Source organism: Epinephelus fuscoguttatus, linkage group LG8, assembly GCF_011397635.1.
Source record: "Epinephelus fuscoguttatus linkage group LG8, E.fuscoguttatus.final_Chr_v1".
In the NCBI taxonomy this organism is placed as follows: domain Eukaryota; kingdom Metazoa; phylum Chordata; class Actinopteri; order Perciformes; family Serranidae; genus Epinephelus; species Epinephelus fuscoguttatus.
The window spans coordinates 46,042,979-46,065,289 of record NC_064759.1 but is presented as its reverse complement, the minus strand read 5'-3'; the positions used below and the strand labels follow the sequence as shown (position 1 = coordinate 46,065,289).

Below are 22,311 nucleotides of genomic sequence, written 5' to 3'. Positions count from 1 at the left end.
ACAAAAAACATCTTAGAGCAAATCACTGAACACTTTCTGGCATTGAATCATTCATGTAAGTGTACCAACAACAACATGATTTTAAACATACCTGCCTGTGAACCCATATACTGGTCAAGTGCTAACATCAGTCCCTGCATCTGCCTGAAGGTGGAGAAGCTCGCCCGCACCCTGTTCCTGTGGAAGATTGAGGTCCATGAGCAGAAGGAGAAAGTGTATGAGATGAGGCGCTGGAATGAAGCACTGGTGACCAACATGCTGCCCGAACACGTTGCTCGACACTTCCTGGGCTCCAAGAAAAGGGATGAGGTAAGATCCTCATCAGGTTGATTGTTACTTCACTAAGGGTGTGTGTGTGAAAGAACAATATGCCCCATCACTAATTTCTAAAAATCATGTTATTTCATCTTGCTTTGTCAGTTTGAACACTTTGCTGTTACACTGCTAAAATTGTCAGGAATATTTGAAATATCTCTTCTCCGTCCTGTTTATTATAAGGAAACCCAGCATGTTCAACTGTAGTATTCTTGTCATAGTTGTATCTTACAAAATCAAAATGTAGTTGTTTTTTTTAAGGTCAGGAGTATTTCATCAACATGCAAGTTTGGTTAACCCTCTGTCTGTTTGTACACCTTGTTAATCTGACCTTTTCCAGGAGTTGTACAGCCAGTCCTACGATGAGATTGGAGTCATGTTTGCCTCAATTCCCAACTTCTCAGACTTCTACACAGAGGAGAGCATCAATAATGGTGGGATTGAATGCTTACGGTTCCTCAATGAGATCATCTCAGACTTTGACAGTGTAAGCTGCCTTCTTCATTCTGCCTCTGTGTGTTTTATTAGCAGTCCCTTTACTTCCAGCCTCAGTCTGTGCAAATGTTATCTGTCACCTGTATCAATGTCAGCTTCTAGATGAGCCTCAGTTCCGCTGCATCACAAAAATCAAGACCATCGGCAGCACCTACATGGCAGCATCAGGTGTAACCCCAGACATCAGCAACGGCTACACCTTCATGAAGGTTGTATTTGTCGCATGACTTCTCCAGGTGTCAAGTGTGTGCCTGAGTGATTGAATCAACCTGAAAATTCACTTTAAAAGTATCAGAAAATAATTATGATGATTTTAAATTAGAATAGATTGTGATGATATATCCAAATAATGTGGACATCATGATACAGAGTCTTGGTCTTTCTTGAACTTCATAAATGATCACCTCGTTTTTGCCTGACAGAAGGAGGAGCAGTCTGACAGAGAGCGCTGGCAGCACCTGGCAGACCTGGCAGACTTTGCTCTGGCCATGAAGGTCACACTCATGAACATCAACTACCAGTCATTCAACAACTTCATGCTACGCATCGGTATGTGCTAACCCCTTCACGTGTGTGTGTGTGTGTGTGTGTGTGTGTGTGTACAAGACAACAGGCAAGCATGGAAATATATTGAGTTTGCATCAACATCAAACAGAATCGGAAAACAGGGAGCCTTCTTACTAAAATATGATCAAAAATACAACTAAAATTAGAAAAAAGGTCTTTTGTCTAATATAAGCCTGTTTCGTAAAAATGCCTTATTCTATCTACATTTTAAGCAAATATTCAAGAATTAATCAGTGTCCCTGTCTGACTCCCTTGAGGTGGATTTACACTTGTGCATCAGCTCTGTGCAGAGCCTACGCCGTGGCCTGCGCCAGTGGCATATGCAGTTGTGAGCATTTGTATTTGTGCGATGGTGTGTCTGTGTCACTGCAGTAAGGCTGTGCAATTAATCGCCAGGGCCCAGTATTTCAAAGTGATCTGATAGGATTATCCTGGCTGGATTGGATTAAATCCTGATGTGATCTGAAAACTGGGTATTTCAACACAGATCAAGAGGATCCTGATCCTGAGGATCAGGATTCAGATCTGGTAATCCAATCCTCCCTTTAATCCAGATAAAGGTTGCATTTGGGTATTTCAAAAGTTAAGGCAGAGATCTGGATCAATTTGATACCAAATTTCAGGATTATTTGGATTCCACCTCAGAGGTGGATTTGACAAAGCCTCAGCTTCAGGACAAGGCTTAGTTAAGATCAGTTGGTGCAATCGGCTCCAGATTTTTACATGTGTCGTCTCAGCAATCATTAATCTCATACTCTCTCTCATACCAATATTAATCTTACATGTCACATGTCAACACTCTCCTCCAGGTCTGAATAAGGGTGGAGTGTTAGCAGGAGTAATTGGTGCCCGAAAACCCCACTATGATATCTGGGGCAACACTGTGAACGTGGCCAGTCGCATGGAGTCCACAGGGGTTATGGGAAACATCCAGGTACTGAGCACAGCACTGAGCTTCACTGCACATCTCTGAATGACTCCACGCTGTTCATACAACTTTCTACATGCATACTGTTGAGAGCAGCTTTAAAGTTTTGGTGATAATCCAGGTTTATCCCAGGTTTATTGAACCTAGCTAAAGGGTATTGGAAGAAACACTGTCTCTTCATCTGTCTGTGTTTACATAGAATGACTAGATGTTCACCACACTACAGTTTACTACCTTCACACATTCCTGCACTACAACTGTATTAAAATGCATTCAGTTTGGATTTTTTTTTTCTAAAATCTGATAAAAACAAATTCAAGAGGGAATTCAAGAAACTACAGGGATGCAAAAAATAAAATGTTGTATTTAAATCACAAAAATAAGTAAAAATAAACTTTAGCCAAGTTTTTATAAATCATCCTCAAGCAATGGTAGGACAGTATGAAAAGCTATAGTTTTTAGAGAAGAACAGATGTGACTTTGTTGGGCAAAGATAGAGCAGGTCCCTGCTGCTGGGATGCTGGAAGTCAGTCTGTATAATGACATACTAAATGCTATGCAATACATGAAGGAAAAAATAATGCCTGCACTCTTACTTACATCTTTGTCAGGTCAAAGTGTTTGAAATTTGAAACCAAAAATGGTAATACAAATACCATACTACAAAATATTAAAGGTCCAGTGTGTAAAATGGGTTGAAAACAGTGACATCAGTGGTCAAATTCTAGATTGCAGGGCTCACTCGCTCACCCCTCCCGTCGGGTAAATGACGGTGGCTTCGTAGGGACAAAAAGCCTTGCGCACGAGTTTTTCAGGAGTAGGTCTATCTAGCGACGAGGTGAATGTTTATTTAGAAATCTAAACCATGTTACGATATTGTAATAAATCCCTCATGAGCAGGAGACCACAGGAGCGTTCGGGAAAAAGGCCCGTTTATTTGAGCACTCCATAAACTCCGGTAACACTCCAGGGTGTAAAAGACTCTGTACTGTAACTCTTCTAGCGTACAGACACACTTCATAACTTTACACACGTACTCGTTTACCATACCGAGTGGGGACCCCCTCCCCTCTCTGCTCCGCCAATCTCCAGCCCGCACACTGACTGACAGCGTAGCCAGTAAACAGAGCTCAGCTGTTTATTTAGCCTAGCAATATCTCCGGACTAGAGTAGCTGCAATGGACGACTTTGAACGCGATTTTGAACAGTTTCTTGTAGTGGGCACAGACCCAGAGCCATACCTGTTTGAACTGGAGCATACAGATGAGGAACTCCATGTGTTTGATGCTGAGCGGGCAAGAAGAGAGGCTGAATGCACAGAATGGGATTCGGTGCTACTGCTACCATCGTTGGGGAGATATATCATCAGGAGGAAAAGCGCCGCAGAGAGTACATCACAAGGAGTGAAGTTGCGTCATCTTTTCCTCGCAGATGACAGTTCGGGTTCATTCTCTCTGTTGCGTGGTAAGTGTGGTCCATTCGCAAACTTTATAACTAAAAAAACTTTTCACTACTCTATCGACGAACTACTAACGCTCTCTGCTGTTTCCTCCTCCTTCTTCCTTCCTTCCGCTGTCTTCGTTGTTCATTTATACACGTGAAACGCGTTCTCTGGCTGGATGGATTGTCCGCTTGGTCTGTACATACATGGCGGCGCAAGATGGCGACAAACCAAGATCTGGGTGTCCAAGGGTTTCTTCAGCAAGAAATGACCGCATCCTGATCCGCGTGTGCAGGCAAAACCGCCGAATGACATCACAGGAGCTTCAGCAGCAGTGGTCAAACCAAACTGGTGTCCAGTGTTCCACCCGCACTGTACGTGGCCGAAATTTAGATCATGGCTTAAGGTCCTACAAGGCTATCAAGAAGCCCCTGATCAATGAGAGAGAGGTTAGCCCGGCGTCGCTGGGCCCAGGCACACAAGAACTGGACAGCCAGGAACTGGAAGAAGATTTTGTGGTCAGATGAGTCCAGTTTCCAGCTTTATCTTCCTCCTACTAATGTGAGGGTATGCAGAAGGCCAGGCGAAGCATTATCTCCAGCATGTACAGTACCTACTGTCAAGCATGGTGGAGGCAGTATCATGGTTTGGGGATGCATGAGTGCTGCTGGTGTTGGTCATCTCACTGTCTGTGATGGCACATTGAACTCTACCAAGTATTGTACCATTCTCGAAACCCACATGCTCCCTTCTGCGCGTGCACTGTTCCGTCGAGGTAAAAACTGGATGTTTCAACAAGATAATGCCCCTTGCCACACATCCAAGGCCAGTAGAACTTGGCTGCAGGAGCACAGTATCCAGGTCTTATAGGGGCCAGCTCAATCCCCGGACATGAGCCCCATTGAAAATCTGTGGTGGATTATCAAAAGGTCTGTTTCAAAGCATAAACCAAAGAATTTAGAAGAATTTAAAGCAGTAATTCAAGAAGAATGGGACAAGATTACCCCTCAACAGTGTGAAAGGCTCGTGGGGAACATGCCAGCCAGAATTAGAGCTCTACTACGTGCCAATGGCAGGACTACTAAATATTGATTTGATGATGTGATGGTTTATTTATTTTTTGTTCAGTTTTGAACACATTCTCTATTATTTGTTGACTTTGATACCGACAATGTTGAGAACTGACATATTGAAACTGTCAAGAATTTAGTTTTGTTAGTTTTTCTTGTAAACAATAAACAAAAAAATATAATTTGTATTTGTTTGTATCTGTCTAATGCAGCCACACCTTTTGAAACACAAAAAAGATTTTTCCACAAATATTTCATGATAATATTTGAGATTGTGTAAAATTTTAAGGGTGTCCGAAAACTTTTTTCCACCACTGTATAAAAGCATAGTTATAAGGCTACAAAAACCAAACGAATTTTATTTTATAGCGATTATACACTTGTATAAACATATTAATGGGTAGAATATTCAGATTCAGATTCAGATTGACAATAAACCATGCCAAATATTACACACTGGCCCTTTAAACATATATCTTAATTTTTAAAACATTATATAAAATTCATCATCCCATATATCTGCCTGCATCACCTGCAGTCAAAAATATATTGTATTAAATTGGAAGCAAAACAGAAAAAGTTTTAAATACAAATACAATACAATTAGAAAAGGGGAAAAAACACACCTGTTATATTAATAAACATGTTTTCATTTTTACAAATACAAATTGTTTTAGGGTCTAGAAAAATATATACAGAGCCATCATGATAGAACCACAGAGAAAATGTTTGATCTTATATTCTTGATTCAGACCTCTCAGTGTCGAAATCTAGAGAATAGAAATATAATAACTTTCTCTTTGGAGTCTGAGGTTATTTCAATAGTCTCCTTTTCTCTGTGATCTAATGTGGTTGTGAGCTAATTTTTATTTAATAGTTATTGGCAACATTTTACACCACCTTTAAACTGACAGACAGTCGACAGTCGACACCAACATACTGTATGTTGAAGCAGCCACAGCAACTACACAGTCAACAACACAGAGCTAAGAGAGATGTAGACCCTAACCAGGTTCTTATAGTTTATAATAATACAGGACAGTGAGGATACAGCCATTTCATACAGGAGATCAGCATGCATCTACTGACATGGATTAACCCAGCGGGGGTTGATATGAAACGGTTGTCCCTCTGTTTGTCCCTGTTAACACAGACCAGAGATGCTTGAGAAGCATATATTTTTAACATCCACTGCAGTTGAACATTTTGATTTGATTTGATTTCTTTAAGTTTCATGCTTCAAAGGCAAGGCAAAGCAAAGCAATTTTATTTATATAGCACCATTCATACACAACACAATTCAAAGTGCTTTACAAGAAAAATACATTAAAATAAAACATTAAAGGAGCAATAGATCATCAAAAACAAAAGCTAAAAGCAAGACAATAAATAGTTAAAAACAGTGCAGAAAATGCATTTAAAAAGCAAACATAAAGCAAAAGCAACAGCAGACAAATATAAAAACAATAGCTACAGATTATCCTAACAATAAGTTACATATCTAGTTAACTGGTAAGCTGCAGTAAATAGTAATGTTTTAAGCCCTGATTTAAATGCGTTGACAGTTTCAGCCGACCTCAGATATTCTGGAAGTTTGTTCCACAGGCAGGGAGCATAGAAACTAAAGGCTGCTTCACCTTGTTTGGTTTTGATCCTGGGAACACTGAGTAAACCTGTTCCAGATGTTCTGAGGGGTCTGGATGCTTCATAACGTACAAGTATATCAGAGATGTATTTAGGCCCAAGACCATTTAGTGCTTTATAGACAAGTAACAAGATTTTAAAGTCTATCCTTTGACACACAGGAAGCCAGTGCAGTGACTTAAGCACTGGTGTAATGTGCTCCACTCTCTTGGTGTTGGTGAGGACTCTGGCAGCAGCGTTCTGGACGAGCTGCAGTTGTCTGATTGATTTTTTACTCAGGCCTGTGAAGACACCGTTACAATAGTCCAGCCTGCTGAAAATGAAAGCATGAACAAGTTTTTCTGTATCTTGTTTAGACAGAAATTCTTTTATTCTTGCTATGTTTTTAAGGTGGTAGTAGGCTGATTTAGTAATTGTCTTAATGTGACTATTGAAATTTAGGTCTGAGTCCAGAACTACACCAAGATTTCTGGCTTGATTCGTATGTTTTAGTGTCATGGCATCAAGGTGAGCACTGACTATTGATCTTTGTTCTTTGGGGCCAAAAACAACTATCTCAGTTTTGTCTGTGTTTAGTTGTAGAAAATTCTGGCACATCCATGTATTGATTTCGTCAATGCACTTATTTAGCAGATGTAGGGGACTGTAGTCATCTGGTGACACTGTTATGTAAAGTTGCGTGTCATCTGCATAAGTATAGTAGGAGATGCTATGATATTCCATAATCTGAGCAAGAGGGAGCATATAGATGTTGAACAGGAGAGGCCCAGGAATAGACCCTTGAGGAACTCCACATGTAATTTTTGTTTGCACAGATTCTTAATTGCCAAGTGACACAAAGAAATCCCTGTCTTGTAAATAAGATTTAAACCAATTTAGCACAGTGCCAGAAAGTCCCACAAACTTTTCTAGTCTGTCAAGCAGTATCTTATGGTCAACTGTGTCGAATGCAGCACTAAGGTCCAGTAATACCAGAACCGAAATCTTTGATGCATCACTGCTCAGATGAATGTCATTTAAAACTTTTACAAGTGCAGTCTCAGTGCTATGATGTGCTCGAAATCCAGACTGAAAGGCATCAAAGGAATTGTTTTGCTTCAAGAAGGTGTTGAGTTGCTGAAAAACAACCTTTTCAATGATCTTTCCTAAAAATGGTAGGTTTGATATGGGCCTGTAGTTATTTATTACTGAGGCATCCAGATTAGGCTTTTTTAAGAGAGGTTTAATGACTGCAGTCTTCAGGGCCGTTGGAAAAAGGCCTGACTGAAGAGAACAGTTGACTATCTGTAGTATATCTGATGCTATGCAGTTAAAACATCTTTAAAAAAAACTTGTAGGCAGAGTGTCAAGGCAGCAGGTAGTGGACCTAAGGTTAATACCGTTAATACCGCTGCCATTAATTAAAGATGATACTGTAGTACAGAGAATAAAACAAACCACCATCTTCCGTAAGTATGCATCAGAACAGATCGTCCTATGGCTTTTAATTGTATTATTGAAGAAAGATCAGTCCCACCCACATCAGTCCTGGCAATGAACCCACAGAGAACTATTGCCAACTTTTAGCTCTCATCAAGCTTGTTTCCAGCAGCAGCAACAACAACTGTTTTTAGACAACAAGCTGTAAAAAGTCACTGTTCATGACCTGCTCAGCAGCAACCAGCAGACAGACACAGTTAGAGACTAACAGATGGGGGGCGCTAGTGAGCAGAGTATGGCGTAAGATGTCTTTTTTAGAGCTTCTGTAGGATCAGCAATATATAACAGCCATTTCTATAGGAAGACCTGCTTGAACGTGGGATAACGCGAGGAAAGTTGATTTAAATGGCGGAAAAGCTAAAAAAATGTAAGTACAGAGGTAACACCCTGAGGCTTGGAAGAGCAACATAGCTAACTACCCAAACTACAGGTAACTTGGACCAACCCTCGCTGACAGGTACAAATAGTGGAGACATGTCTACAGACGAAATCAAGACAGACATCTTATTGTCTCTCAGGGGAGATATTTCCAAGATTATAAGGGAAGAAATTAAAAGTGCACTGGCGGAAGACTTTAACAACCTAAAAACAGAGCTACAAGCGGTGCGGTGCGAAATTGCAAATAACATGACTGCAACCCGATCAGAAACTGATCACATGAACGCCGACATACAAGATATGAAGGACGGCCTATCAACATTGTCGGATGAGATGGCTTCATTACAAGCCACCGTAACCAATCTACAGAATGGAGTGGGAACTTTCAAAGACCGCTGTGAAGACATGGAGGGGAGAATGAGACGGGGCAACATCCGGATAGTTGGAATTGATGAGCAACCGGGCTCCAGCTCACCTGAGGCCTTCTCTAAAATTATTAGAGAAGTATTGCAGATGGACCGCGACATAAAGATTTACCGCTCATACTGCACCTTAACCGCCAGGAAACCGGGAGACGAGCGTAAGTGATCCTTGCCAAGTTACACTACGATGAAGACGCTGCGGAGATCCTGAGGAGAGCCCCGCTGATCTACAGTGGGAGTAGGGTCGCTGTATTCCCTGACTACACCCCCGGTGTTGCCAAAGCCAGAGCCACTTTTACAGATGCACAGAAGGCACTGCGGAGACGAAAAGGAGTTCGGCCTGCTGTCCCCGGCCAGCTGTTCCTGGCCAGGCTGAGGATCTCATACAAAGACGAAGACAAAGAATTTTTTAATCACCAAGAAGCCATGGACTATATTCGGAAGAGCCTGAAGACTGAGTGTATCCTCGCTCGTGATAACAGTAAGAACTGAAAATAAGGATGAGAGACTCTACTCGCGCACAAATAGTCCATTCAATACTATGTGAACTTTATCTGTTCACATATCCACCAGTTGCCTTAAACATAAGTGGAAGGGTATATTTTCCTTTACATGTACTTCAATCAATCAGTCAATCTGTCAATCAATATAAACTTTATTGTCTTGGAATCCCAATGCCACATTCAGGCTACAATCATGGTGCACAGACAACATAGAAAGACAATAAGAAGGACAAGAATAGCAACACCACAATCGGGAACGTCGTTCTGACAGATACTGTACAAAAAGGCACTGAAGAGTAGTATGGCAAAAAAGCACTTCTAAAAGCCCAAGTATAACAATATAAAAACGCTAAAATCAATAAAATGCAATAAATAAAACCGGTGAGGTTGATCAATAATAATAAAATGAATAAAATTAAACCAATATAAAAATACACAAGTCAGAAGTGCAGAGGGCGCTAAGCCCTCAACAAGAGCATTTTAAAAACCCTCTTCTGGTTGTACAGGTTGTTTGTTTAGGAGAGAAATGGATGTTGGAAGGAAGGAGAGTTTGTTGTGGTTGCTTTTGTATCTTCTAGTTCTGTTATGTCTCCCGGAGGGAAGTACTTTATATTCTGAATTTAGAATACGTGAAGGATCTTTTATGCTTTTTGCCCGATTCACAACCATTGTCTTATAAATTCATTCGAGGAATGGGTAGTTTAAATTCCCTATCACCTTCATAGCTGTTTTGACTAGCTTCGTAAGTTTAGATTTATATTGGACTGTGAGTGGCCGAACCAGGACGCCATCCCATATCTGATCAGGCTTCCCAGTACAGCATCGTAAAATATGTTCATGATCATGGTATTCACTCCAAACAATCTTAATCTGCGAAGAAAGTGCAACCTTTGGGCTAATTTAGCACACAAAACTTGAACATATTGATGACGCCACATTTTAATACCTCAGTGTTGGCATTTTGTATTATCTGTGTTCTTATAATTGCCATTTAATGTATGACGCTTGTGCTAAATCTGATTTAGTGTTACATTAGGTCCTGCAGGAGCCTAAATGTTTTTTTCTCTTTCTCTTTTGTTGTGTGTGTGTGTGCTGTTTTTCACTTATCCTTCAACTTACCTTACCCCAAGCACAGTCAAATTTTATCCTAGACTGTACACTCTGCTACTAGCTTTCAGTGGCTAGGGACCAAGTCCCACCCTTTTCTGTACCTGTGTTGGTTAGTTGTAGTGTTACTAGCTGGTTTATGTTCTCAGTTCTGATCCCTCTGTTCCAGGGGGATCCTGCGAGGAGTGTAGCAACAGCAGTTATGTTTTTTTTTTTTTTATCCGGTTTCCTATTGTTTATGTTGAATCTGAAATATTTTGGTACAGCTGTAAAAGTACTTTTACTTATTCCACTCCTTTCAGTTCTATTATTTTTTCCCACTTCCACTGCGTAACAACTCATCTGATTTTTGAATATGCTGTTCATTTCTACTTCCCAGCCCTCCCATCTGGCTTCCAATATCAGGGGATATGGGGAAGCTATAATGTTAACGGTCTTCATAGTCCTGTCAAGAGAAAGAAAGTTCTGTACTAGCTGAAACGGGCCAACTGGCAGATAGCATTTCTGCAGGAAACCCATTTACCTAAGTTGGAACATGAAAAGTTAAAGAAGTCATGGGCAGGTAAAGTATATTACTCTTCACATTGATCAGGGTGGAAAAAGGGGGTAGACATACTTATACACAGACAGGTTAATGTCACACAAACATCCACATATAAAGATAAAGAGGAGAGATATATTTTAGTAAATGGATTAATTGATGTTACATAAGTGTCCTTAATAAATGTATACGCACCTAATGAAGATTTGGATAACCAGTTGAGTGTGTTTACTGTGCTGTGCTGCGCTGCTGTGCGAGCAGCATGTTTGACTGTGCGTAACAGCAGTTTTTTGATGGTCATTTACACAATGTCCATAACAATAACTATGTCAGGTAACAAACTGTGTTGGGCTTGGGTGGGGTTTGGTGCCCCCCTAATATAATGGTAGAGGAAACACTGAGATTATTAGCATTTAGATTAAGAAAACAGTAATCATCTAAAATAGTACAGATAATAAAATCACAAAATTCATTTGTCACAAAACCAGATAAAACAGCTGAATCCTTTGCAGAGTTTTACAAATCCTTACATAAAAATACAGATACTTGTACCAATGATGCAAGGCTTGCAGAATTTTTAAATAGTACTAATTAACTGTGCTAACAGAATCAGCGGCAAAGGAACTAGGTAAGCCAATTGAAGAGCTGGAGATTAAGCAGGTGATTTCAACACTCAAAAATAATAAATGTCCAGGGCCAGATGGATACATTAATGAATTCTATAAAACACTGTTAACACTGTTATTGAAAGCATACCATTATGCATTAGAAACAAAAACTATGGCACCATCGTGGGAAGAAGCAACTATTGTGGTAATACATAAAGAGGGTAAGGATCTCACTGAGTGCTAGTCCTACAGAAAAATATCACTGCTGAACGGGGATCTATGGATACTGACGGCAATACTGGCTAGACGAGTTATTCAGATAATCACTGAAATTATTGATCAAATTGGTTTTATCACTGGAAGGTACTATGGAGATAATTTGCGTTCCCTGCTAAACATAATATCCCATCAAAAATATAAGAAATCTGAATCATTGATCATATATTTAGATTTCCAAAAGGCATTTGATCATATATCATGGCAATATTTATTCCATTAAACATCCAACATTAAAAGGGTTCAGATTTGGTGCTGAATTTATAAGCTGGGTGCAAACACTGTACTCATCTCCACAGGTTGCTATCAGGGTTAATGGTTATAGACCCCTTTGGTGTTAGTAAACACGATGACGTATTTTTATGGGCGGAGCGTCGGTGGTGTCAAAAAGAACAGGTTAGCTGATGCAGCGGCTGGCTAGCTAGTTTTATATCTATTTTAGCCAAGGAGGAGGTTTAGAATTTTAGCACACAATGGCTCAAGAAAATGAAAGTTTGTTGGAGTATGTGCAGTCACTCACTGTCTGTGACCGCGAGTGTTACTTGAAAAAATTAACATTAACCAATGGGACCAGATTGGCCGACCCCTACTCCCTCACTCAATGGATGGACGATGTGACAGAATTACCTACGGTAGAATGGCCAGACATTTACACGCACTTGATAGAGAAACCAAGCGTGTATATTAAAGAGAAACTGAGGGCGTGTCGATCTTTAGATGCCTATAACTATGTTATTAGTGGTCATGTACAGAACCTGGAATACAAAGATTTAAATGATGAGTTTTGTTTCGTGTGAGCTGAAGTTCTGCCTAGCCAGCGGCAAGGCCAGAAGACAACCATGTACCAGGCTTAGGTTACTGTAAATAGAAGAAACAGCTACGTCTTCACGGCGAACTGCACTTGCATGGCTGGGTAAGTAAACTACATCTCATATGTGAAAGTGTTTGTCACCCATTAAGCTAGCTAACTACACTGCCATTTTGTTATGATATATACCATATGAAACAGCAAAATCTTTAACAACCATTACAGTTAACTGCAAATGTTAGCTATGTTAGCACTCAGTTTCATTTTTCTATGTGACATGGCAGCCTAGGGTCTTGTTGCAGCCATGCAGCAGGGATACTATTAAGGTGGAGCTGTATGTTAGGATGGGGAGAACAGAGGAGCAGCCAGCAGTCACATCACGAGTCTGCCTCTGGAAAGAGACAAGGAGAGAGGTCAAACCAGCAAGGCTTAGGGACATCAACTTCCAGAGGCCTACAACAAGCCAGATGACAGCAGTCCCAGCCAAAGTCAGGAGCTCGAGTAGCAGTGCTAGAGGCGTGTACCAGTATAGTATAGAACAGAATAGAACAAATACTTCGACAGAACAAACAGAACACTTGATCTATTTTCATTTATCTTTTTCCTTACCTTTCACATGATTGCATCATTATCACACAAGTACTCTACTGCTCACTTACCTGTTACGTTCACATGATTGCATAATTATTTCATAAGATGCCAATCATCCAAGAGAATGTGTGTTAAATATTGTTGTCTTATTTCCTTCCTCTAGAACTCACAGATGAAGACATCCAAGAACTCCATGTGATTGCCCCTGAGGCTGCCGTTCTCACCAGCATGGAGAACAGCAACACTGACACAGCATCAGAGTCTGGGGATGCTGTGGATCCTCCAGAGCTGCCAGAGCCACTCACTGCCATGTACGAGCCCGCACTCAGACAGCAGACACCAGTGGACTTCAGAGAGAAATGTGAGGAGGCCTATCTCAACATGAAAAGAAACATCCACCCTGACCAGTGTGAGAGACTTGAAGCCACAACAAAACAGCAGGCAAAGTCCAACGACTGGTACACCCACAGGGCTGGCAGGATTATCAGCGCAACATTTTATAGTGTATGTACAGGTGACTGCTTATCCAAATCAACCCTGGAGAAAATCATGCACTACAATGACAACAACATAGAGGTTCCAGCAGTTGTGTGGGGAAAAGAAGAGGAGGAAACAGCTAGGCAGTGCTACATCAAAGAGGTCAACAAAAAACATCAAAATGTAAAGGTTAGCCTCTGTGGTTTTGTGATACGACATGATGAACCACACCTCAACTCATCTCCAGATGGTAAAGTACAATGTGAGTGTTGTGGGGAAGGGGTTGTGGAAATCAAGTGTCCATATAAGTACAGGGAAGGCCTACAGGATGCCACTGTCAGTGAAGATTTCTGCCTTGGCCAAACATTCCATCTAAAGAAGACACATCCTTATTACCACAATGTTCAACTCCATATGTTTGTCTGCAATTTTAATTTATATACTTTATTAATCCCCCTGAGGGGAAATTCAATTTTTTCACTCCGTTGTCATTAACACACAGGTCCGAAATACACACACATGCACAAACAGGACCTATACATGCACAAAGTGGAGAGATGTCAGAGTGAGGGGGCTGCCTTGGTCAGGTGCCCTGAGCAGTTGGGGGGTTTAGTGCCTTGCTCAAGGGCACCCCGTCAGTACCCAGGAGGTGAACTGGCACCTCTCCAGCCTCCAGTCCACGCTCCAACCCAAGTCCCTATGGACTGAGCTATTGCCACCCCAATGTCCAGTATTGTGATTTTGTTGTGTGGACAACTCAAGAGCTAGTTGTAAATCGCATCCCAAGAGATGAACAGCTCTTGCAGAAGGCTTTACCTAAGGCAAAACTATGTTATGTATCTCGTATTCTGCCAGAACTTCTAACCCATAGCCAAGATCCTGCCCTCTAACCACCAGTATTTTGCAACACATGCGAGAAGCCAAAGTTTGGAAAAATGATAGAGTGTGTTATCTGCAAACACGTCTTCCATTATAATTGTGCACAGGTGAAAAGGAGGCTACAGAATTGGCACTGCAGCCTGTGTAAATGAATACTGTACACCCGATCCATCTGTGTCCATCTTAACAGCTAAACATTGTTATATTAACAAACAAGTATATATGTTAATGTTTCTATTTGTAAAAATGCCTTTTACAGCCACTGGAGGGGGAATGGTGCCAAAAGACAAAATAAATGTGAAACATTCAATGTGTTGGCTAAGGTATTATTTCAAGATTGATGTAACAGCCATTGTTATCATAAACTATGACTCCTGTATTACTTGGAATACATTAACTGACATTGGAATACAGAGACATGTAAAGGAGAGCTATTTGCTATACATAAAAACACCAAACACTGTGATTAGATTTTGGGACTTCTATTTGATTCTTTCAGTGTTCTTCAGTTCTAATTGCAAGCAATCACATCACAAAAAATCATGTCTAAATGAGCAGAAAAGCATGTATAGTTCATTAACACACTGTTTCATACACATCACACTCTTTTTTTTCTGGGCACTACAGGTTTGCAGAGATTGGTAAGAGCACCACACACAATGACCATGTCATCCAAGAGGCTAACTTGGGAAATTGGAATGACAGAATGCAATATTTTGAAACTCTTCCATCTGCTTATAACTCTCTCTACGTGTATTCTAACACAAGAACGTTGTCTTGATGAATCTACTTCACAAGCATGTAACTGACTCTTTCCTTTAGTGAAACTTGGTATATGCAAGGTGGCACCATATGCAGCCAGTTCATCTCTGATCAAAATCCCCTGTCTGCTAAGATTTCATCTTTTGTCTCCAATAGCTGTAAAAATCCTGATTCAAGTGTTATTTGCTTATCTAACACCCTCCCACCCCAGCCTGGGGACACGAATGAGACTGCCCCTGCAGGCATTATTCCTACTTAACTGTGTTATTGTGTTTGTAATTAGACCAGGTCTGAGCTCTAGCGGTCAAGTTAGAGGATCTCTCTATGAAAATCTCTGTACAGTCAATTATACACCGGCATCTCTTGAAATGTCGCCTGAAACTTTTTGGCATATTTTTAAGGACAGCACCCTTAGTTTGCCACTTAATAGATTTCAATATGTTTGCCATTACAGGCAACCAGGATCTTAGAATGCTTGATAATGTACTTTCAGAAACGTTGAACCTATATGCTTTATCTCTGTTACTGAGTCCCAATCTCAGTTTCATAAGGACCACTAATAAAACATCTTCCAGCGTCAGGGTGAGAGTTGTAGTTAGCGTCTGCATGCCATGTTTTATTTTTTGTCATTAACCAGATGAACATTACAAATCTTAGCCCTGTGAGAAATAGAAAGTGTAAAGCATTGTCTTTGACTGAGAATGAGAACCGTGATTGCTGAAGCTCCTCTTTTAATCTGGCGTTCTCCTCTCTGAGTCTGTAAAAGTCACTCCTCAAGTTAACATATTCAGTACTGAGTTGCTCATACTTTTGACTGAGACTGTTGTACTCTTCTTGTGGGTTCAATTAACATGCACATTCTCACTGTTTTTTTTTTTTTTTTTTTTTTTTGTGGTGCTAGGAGTTGATCCCCTTGGACTTCAATCAATCAATCAATCAATTTTATTTACAAAGCCCAATATCACAAATCACAATTTGCCTCACAGGGCTTTACAGCATACGACATCCCTCTGTCCTTAAGACCCTCACAGCGGATAAGGAAAAACTCCCCAAAAAAACCCCTTTAATGGGGAAAAAAAAAACGGTAGAAACCTCAGGAAGAGCAACTGAGGAGGGATCCCTCTTCCAGGACGGACAGACGTGCAATAGATGTCGTACAGAACAGATCAGCATAATAAATTAACAGTAATCCATATGACACAATGAGACAGAGAGAGAGAGAGAGAGAGAGAGAGAGAGAGAGAGAGAGAGAGATGCAGGTAATGACAGTAGCTTACAACAACATTAATGAAAGTAATAATATTATAGTTATAGTTCTGGTTACTGCGGTACAATATGTTGAAAGTATGTATTAATACCTGGCAGTATACATGTGTGACAATAATCATATGTGTATAATAACAGAAGAAGTATGACTAATGACTAACAGCAGCAGCAGGAGGCATCTGGCGGGACCACGGCAGCAGCACAACCACACACGTCACGCTGTCCAGGCACCGCTGCGGTATGAGTTAATCTGAGAGACAGTGGAGCACAAAGGCTCCGGAGAAGAAGCCGAGTTAGTGACATCCAGAATGGCCGGGTTAGCTAGATGCAGTAATAGGATATGAGAGAGAGAGAGAGAGAAGGAGAGAAGGGGCCCGGTGTATTATAGAGGGGTCCTCCGGCAGACTAGGCCTAAGTCAGCCTAACTAAGGGCTGGTACAGGGCAAGCCTGAGCCAGCCCTAACTATAAGCTTTATCAAAGAGGAAAGTCTTAAGTCTAGTCTTAAATGTGGAGACGATGTCTGCCTCCCGGACCGTAACAGGAAGATGATTCCACAGGAGAGGAGCCTGATAGCTAAAGGCTCTGGCTCCTGATCTACTTTTGGAGACTTTAGGGACCACGAGTAACCCTACGTTCTCAGAGCGCAGTGTTCTGGTGGGATAATATGGCACTATGAACTCTTTAAGATATGACGGAGCTTGACCATTTAGAGCTTTATAAGTTAACAGTAGGATTTTAAATTCAATTCTGGATTTTACAGGGAGCCAGTGCAGAGAAGCTAAAACAGGAGAGATATGATCGCGTTTCTTAGTTCCTGTTAGTACACGTGCTGCTGCATTCTGAATTAGCTGGAGAGTTTTTAAGGACTTACTAGAGCTACCTGATAATAGAGAGTTACAGTAATCCAGCCTTGAGGTAACAAAAGCGTGGACCAATTTTTCTGCATCTTTTCGGGTCAGGATAGGCCTAATTTACTCAGATGAAAAAATGCAGTCTAAAGTTTAAGTTTAAATGAGAATTAAAAGACAAATCTTGATCAAATATTACTCCGAGGTTTCTTACGGTAGTGGCAGAGGCCAGAGCAATGCCATCTAGAGAAACTATGTCATCAGATAAAGAGTCTCTGAGTTGTTTGGGGCCAAGAACAATAACTTCAGTTTTGTCTGAATTTAACATCAGGAAATTGGTGCTCATCCAAGTTTTTATGTCTTTAAGGCAATTATGGAGTTTAGTTAATTGACTTGTGCTTTTAAAGAAAAGATAACTCCTGCACTCACTTTTACTCTGCTTTATTTATTCGTCAACATTTCAGTCAAGCATGGACCTTCATCAGGACATGTCCTGTTCAGGACATGTCCTGATGAAGGTCCATGCTTGAAATGTTGAAGTAGCTAGTTGGTTATAAAGTTAACTTTATCATTGGCTAACGTTAGCTGTAACGTTATGTGGTGTATGTTCAAGAAGTAGTAGCTAGCTGGCAATAACCAAGCAATCTGCAGTTATTGCGCTAATAGTTAGCTAACGTTAGTTTTGAGTAGTGTTGTGTCGTTCAAAATCGAATCGTTCAAAAGAACGAATCTGTTGAGTGAACGTACTGAACTGAATCACTTCCGGAACTGATTCATTCATTTCTCAGTTCATTTGAGCTCAGCAGCGAGCGTGCAGGCCGGGAGTGGGACTGCCGATTCGGTCCGTGCTAACGATAAATCACTCGCAAGTTGCGAGGCAGCCAGGGTGCAGGGAGGGACTGCCTACCGTGGACGAATCACTCGGTGAACAACGTAACCCCGATCCCTGAGTGATTCAGATCATTTATTCTCAGCAATACACTTTCATAGGGACCATTTTCTCTACACTTACGGCTAATGTAGCCAGGAGTCAAGCCACATGAACACGATCACACACCTCCCCATTGTTTTAACAGACTTAGTTTCCAGGTAAACCAACTTTTTTTTTTCTTTTTTTTCCCATATATTTTTTACTTTTAAGTTTAAGGGTATTTACAGAAAATCATATTCAGAAAATTTCATAAACCGAAATGCGGCGGGGATGTAGACAAGGCTGGCTTCACCATCGCAGGCTCGGCTCACCCCATCTGTCCTGTGATGATGGGAGACGCACGGCTGGCCTCTGTGATGGCTGATGATATGCTGAAGCTTGGAATCTATGTGATCGGATTCTCCTACCCAGTTGTACCAAAGGGCAAAGCCAGGATCCGCGTTCAGATTTGGCTGGGCCGATGAGACAGAGAGAGCGCTTAGATTCATGGGAGCATTTTGAAAATGGCGCCGAGACTGTGAGACCTCGTACCAGCCGACCCGACATGCTGCAAAACTAAACTGAATTATCACCAACTTCACCAACCCAAACTGGAATCGTTTGTGGAAGAATCCATTGAAGATTTGGAACTTTATATCAACATGATCTACGACAATATGTCTAATCGGCGCGATAGCAAGCGTGGAAGAGCGCAGCTGAGCTCGAGTGAACAAGATGACTTGAGCACCCATGGAAAAACAACTTAAGAAGCTAGATCTGCTAAAAAAGTTGTCAGATGACGTCAAGGATCTAAAACAAGCCATGGACTTTAACAACTCTTTGATCGAAGTCCTCAAGCAAGATAACGCTTCACTCAGAGTCAAAGTAAACAATCTTAAAGAACTGACAACTGAACGCCAAGAAAAGAATGACAAAATGTCAAATGATATTCTTGAAATGCAATGCAGGAGCATGAGAGACAACATAATAATCCATGGGCTGCCTGAGACAAATAAAGAAACTTACCAGTCCACAGAGCAACTGGCGAAATCTTTCATGAAAGAAAACCTCAAGGTGGATGAGCGTGACGTCGAAGCCACCCATTTCTCCAGAGCGCACCAGATCGGGCATGCCAACGCATCCAGGCAGAAAAGTCGTCCCATTGTGGCAAAAGTTCTTGATACAAAGATGGAAATGTCCATCATGAGAAGATGAAAGAAACTGCGTGACACCAAATTCTCCATCATTGACTAGTATCCACTGGAGATCCTGAGGAGACGCAAGCTGCTTCACCCTACCATGACAGAGACGCGGAAAAATGACAAAAAGGTCCGTCTTGTCATTGACAAACTTACATCGATGGGAAGTAACCCCTAAATTACTTACTGGCTTGGTGGAGGAGATGTAAATACGAGCCGGTAAAATTTCAACTTGTTGCTGTCTGCTCACGTAAACAGTCGCATACATCAAACGTCATAAGAGCGACGGGTTATCATGGATACTTGTCAACAAATCTGGGCTATGCTGTGATAAGAAACTGCAGATTTGTTACGGTGATGTAGTCCACGGTTTTTCTTTTCTTCAATTGTTCTTCTTTTTCTTCTCCTTTTTTTTCTTTTTGCTTTTCCTTCTCATTCTAAGTAACTTCAAATTATGCAGCTAGGGTATGGCTGATACATATCTTTTTTTTTCGTGCTTGCTTTCTTTAATTTTTTTCTTCTCTTTTTTTTGTTCTGTTTGTTTGTTTGTTCATCTTCTTGTTTGTTTTTTGTTTTCTCTCTCGTCGGATAACGTTGAATTCCCTTATCCCGTTTTGTGTCTTATGTATTGATTGCTTTGTTTTGTGTTTTGTGTTTTGTGTTTTTTGTTTTTACCTGCAGGAGGGCATTGGGAACATGGGGGAGGGGTTGGGACGGGTCAAGGAGAAATGTTGAATGTTATGAATGGGGACGAATCAACACACGCATAGGCACACACAGACACACATATAAATCAAATCACTTTTCATTACTTTTTGTCAAAACACACCAAGAAAGGGAGGAGGGAAAAAAGAAAACAAAACAAAGCGCACATATTTCTGTTTATTAAATCATGTCCACAATTAAATTTGTAAGCTGGAACATATGTGGAATTGGGAGTCAGGCAAAACAACTAAAAGTCATTAATCATTTGCTCAAAATATAAGCTGACATTTGTCTATTGCAAGAAACTCATTTAACTGATACTAGAAACAGTGTACACATTTTCCTCATATCTTTACTTCAAATTACAATTCAAGACAAAGAGGGGTTGCAGTTATGATTAATAACAAAGTTAAATTCAATCACAATAACACAATTTCAGATCCAGAAGGACGATATATTATTATTAACATATCCATTGATAGCAACTCTCTCACAATAGTTAATCTTTATGGCCCTAATAATGATGACCCCTCTTTCTTTCACAGTCTTTTCTCTATCCTTAAAAACCTACCCAGCTCAGACTTAATCATAGGTGGAGATTTCAATACAATACTTTATCCAACAATAGATAAATCAAACACAACAGGAAATATCAGAACACTTAAATCTACTATAGTTTTAAAACAGTATATGGAGGATTGTGGTCTTGGTGATAGCTGGAGGCAAAATCATCCTATTGACAGAGAATACACCCATTTTTTAAAAGTACACCATACAAACTCTAGAATTGACTTTTTTCTCACCAGCAACTCATTACATTCTGATATATTTGAAACACAAATCTATCCAAACACAATCAGTGATCACGCACTAGTCTCGGTTAAACTGCACACAAAGACAACTTTCAGTACTTCTTCCAGGTTGAGGTTCAACACATCACTGCTGGAGGATGAAGAATTTGACAGTTATTTTAAGAGAGAGTGGACATTCTTTATGGAAATGAATGAATCTACGAATATCTTGCCAACTCTACTCTGGCAAACCGGGAAAGCTGTTCTAAGAGGTAAAATAATTTCATACTCATCAAACAAAAAACGAAAAGACACAAAGTCACAACTGGAAATGGAAAAGAAAATTATAGAACTTGAAAACGCTCATGCAACCAATCCTACTGATAACATTTTTCGCGAACTACAGAAATACAAAATGGAACTGAACAATCTGTTAAATAAAAAAAACAAGTTTCTTATTGAAAGACTCAGACTTAATACATCCCAAGTAAGTAACAGTAATAAATCAACCACATATCTGGCAAATATGGCTAAACAAAATAAAGACAGAACAACTATAACAGTAATTAAAGACTCAGCGGGGAAGCCATACCATCATCCGAAAGATATTAACACTGTATTTAAGAATTATTATCAAGATTTATACACATCCTCTCACAACCCAAATGCTTCTGACATACATCAGTTCCTCAATAATATTAATTTGAACAACCAATAACCCCAGCTGAATTTCATAACACACTCAATAAAATGGAAAATAATAGAGCACCCGGTCCTGATGGCTTCCCTGCTGAGTTCTATAAACATTTCTGGTCCACCATCTCACCCCTTTTTCTCAGAATGATTGATGAATTCCTCATAACCAACAGTATACCTCCAACGATAAATACACCTGTAATTACCCTGGTTTTAAAACCTGACAAAGATCCTACTCACCTATCTAGTTACCGACCTCTCTCACTACTTAACACAGACATTAAAATCATAAGCAAAGCACTGTCAAATAAAATTGGAAGAAGTCATTCCCTTCATAATACATCCAGACCAAACCGGATTTATCAAAGGAAGACAGACATCTTATAACACACGGAAATTATTTAACCTAATGCAGCTCTCAAACAATAAGAAAAGCGAAACCATAATCCTCTCATTAGACGCACAAGAAGCATTTGATAGAGTCAACTGGTCCTTCCTATTCACAACATTACAAAAATTTGGATTCGGAGAGTCATTCATTAACTGGATTAAGGCACTATACACCTCACCGACAGCCACTATCACAGCTAATGGGTTAACTTCA

At 40.4% G+C, this 22,311-nt stretch overlaps 1 protein-coding gene across 5 annotated transcripts in view; it reads left to right on the top strand.

The window, feature by feature from the left end:
• adcy3a (adenylate cyclase 3a) overlaps nucleotides 1-22,311 on the top strand; it is a 120,183-nt gene that overhangs the window by 87,440 nt on the left and 10,432 nt on the right. For 2 of the 5 annotated variants that reach the window (XM_049583120.1, XM_049583119.1), the window contains exons 16-21: nucleotides 151-309; nucleotides 656-802; nucleotides 906-1,019; nucleotides 1,233-1,359; nucleotides 2,187-2,311; nucleotides 3,514-3,913. In XM_049583120.1, coding sequence (XP_049439077.1) covers nucleotides 151-309; nucleotides 656-802; nucleotides 906-1,019; nucleotides 1,233-1,359; nucleotides 2,187-2,311; nucleotides 3,514-3,906 — 1,065 coding nt within the window. In that variant the 3' untranslated portion in view covers nucleotides 3,907-3,913. Of the gene's footprint in view, nucleotides 1-150; nucleotides 310-655; nucleotides 803-905; nucleotides 1,020-1,232; nucleotides 1,360-2,186; nucleotides 2,312-3,513; nucleotides 3,914-10,728; nucleotides 16,328-22,311 lie in introns of those variants that run through there. The other 3 variants (XM_049583122.1, XM_049583123.1, XM_049583121.1) reach the window with 3 other exon arrangements.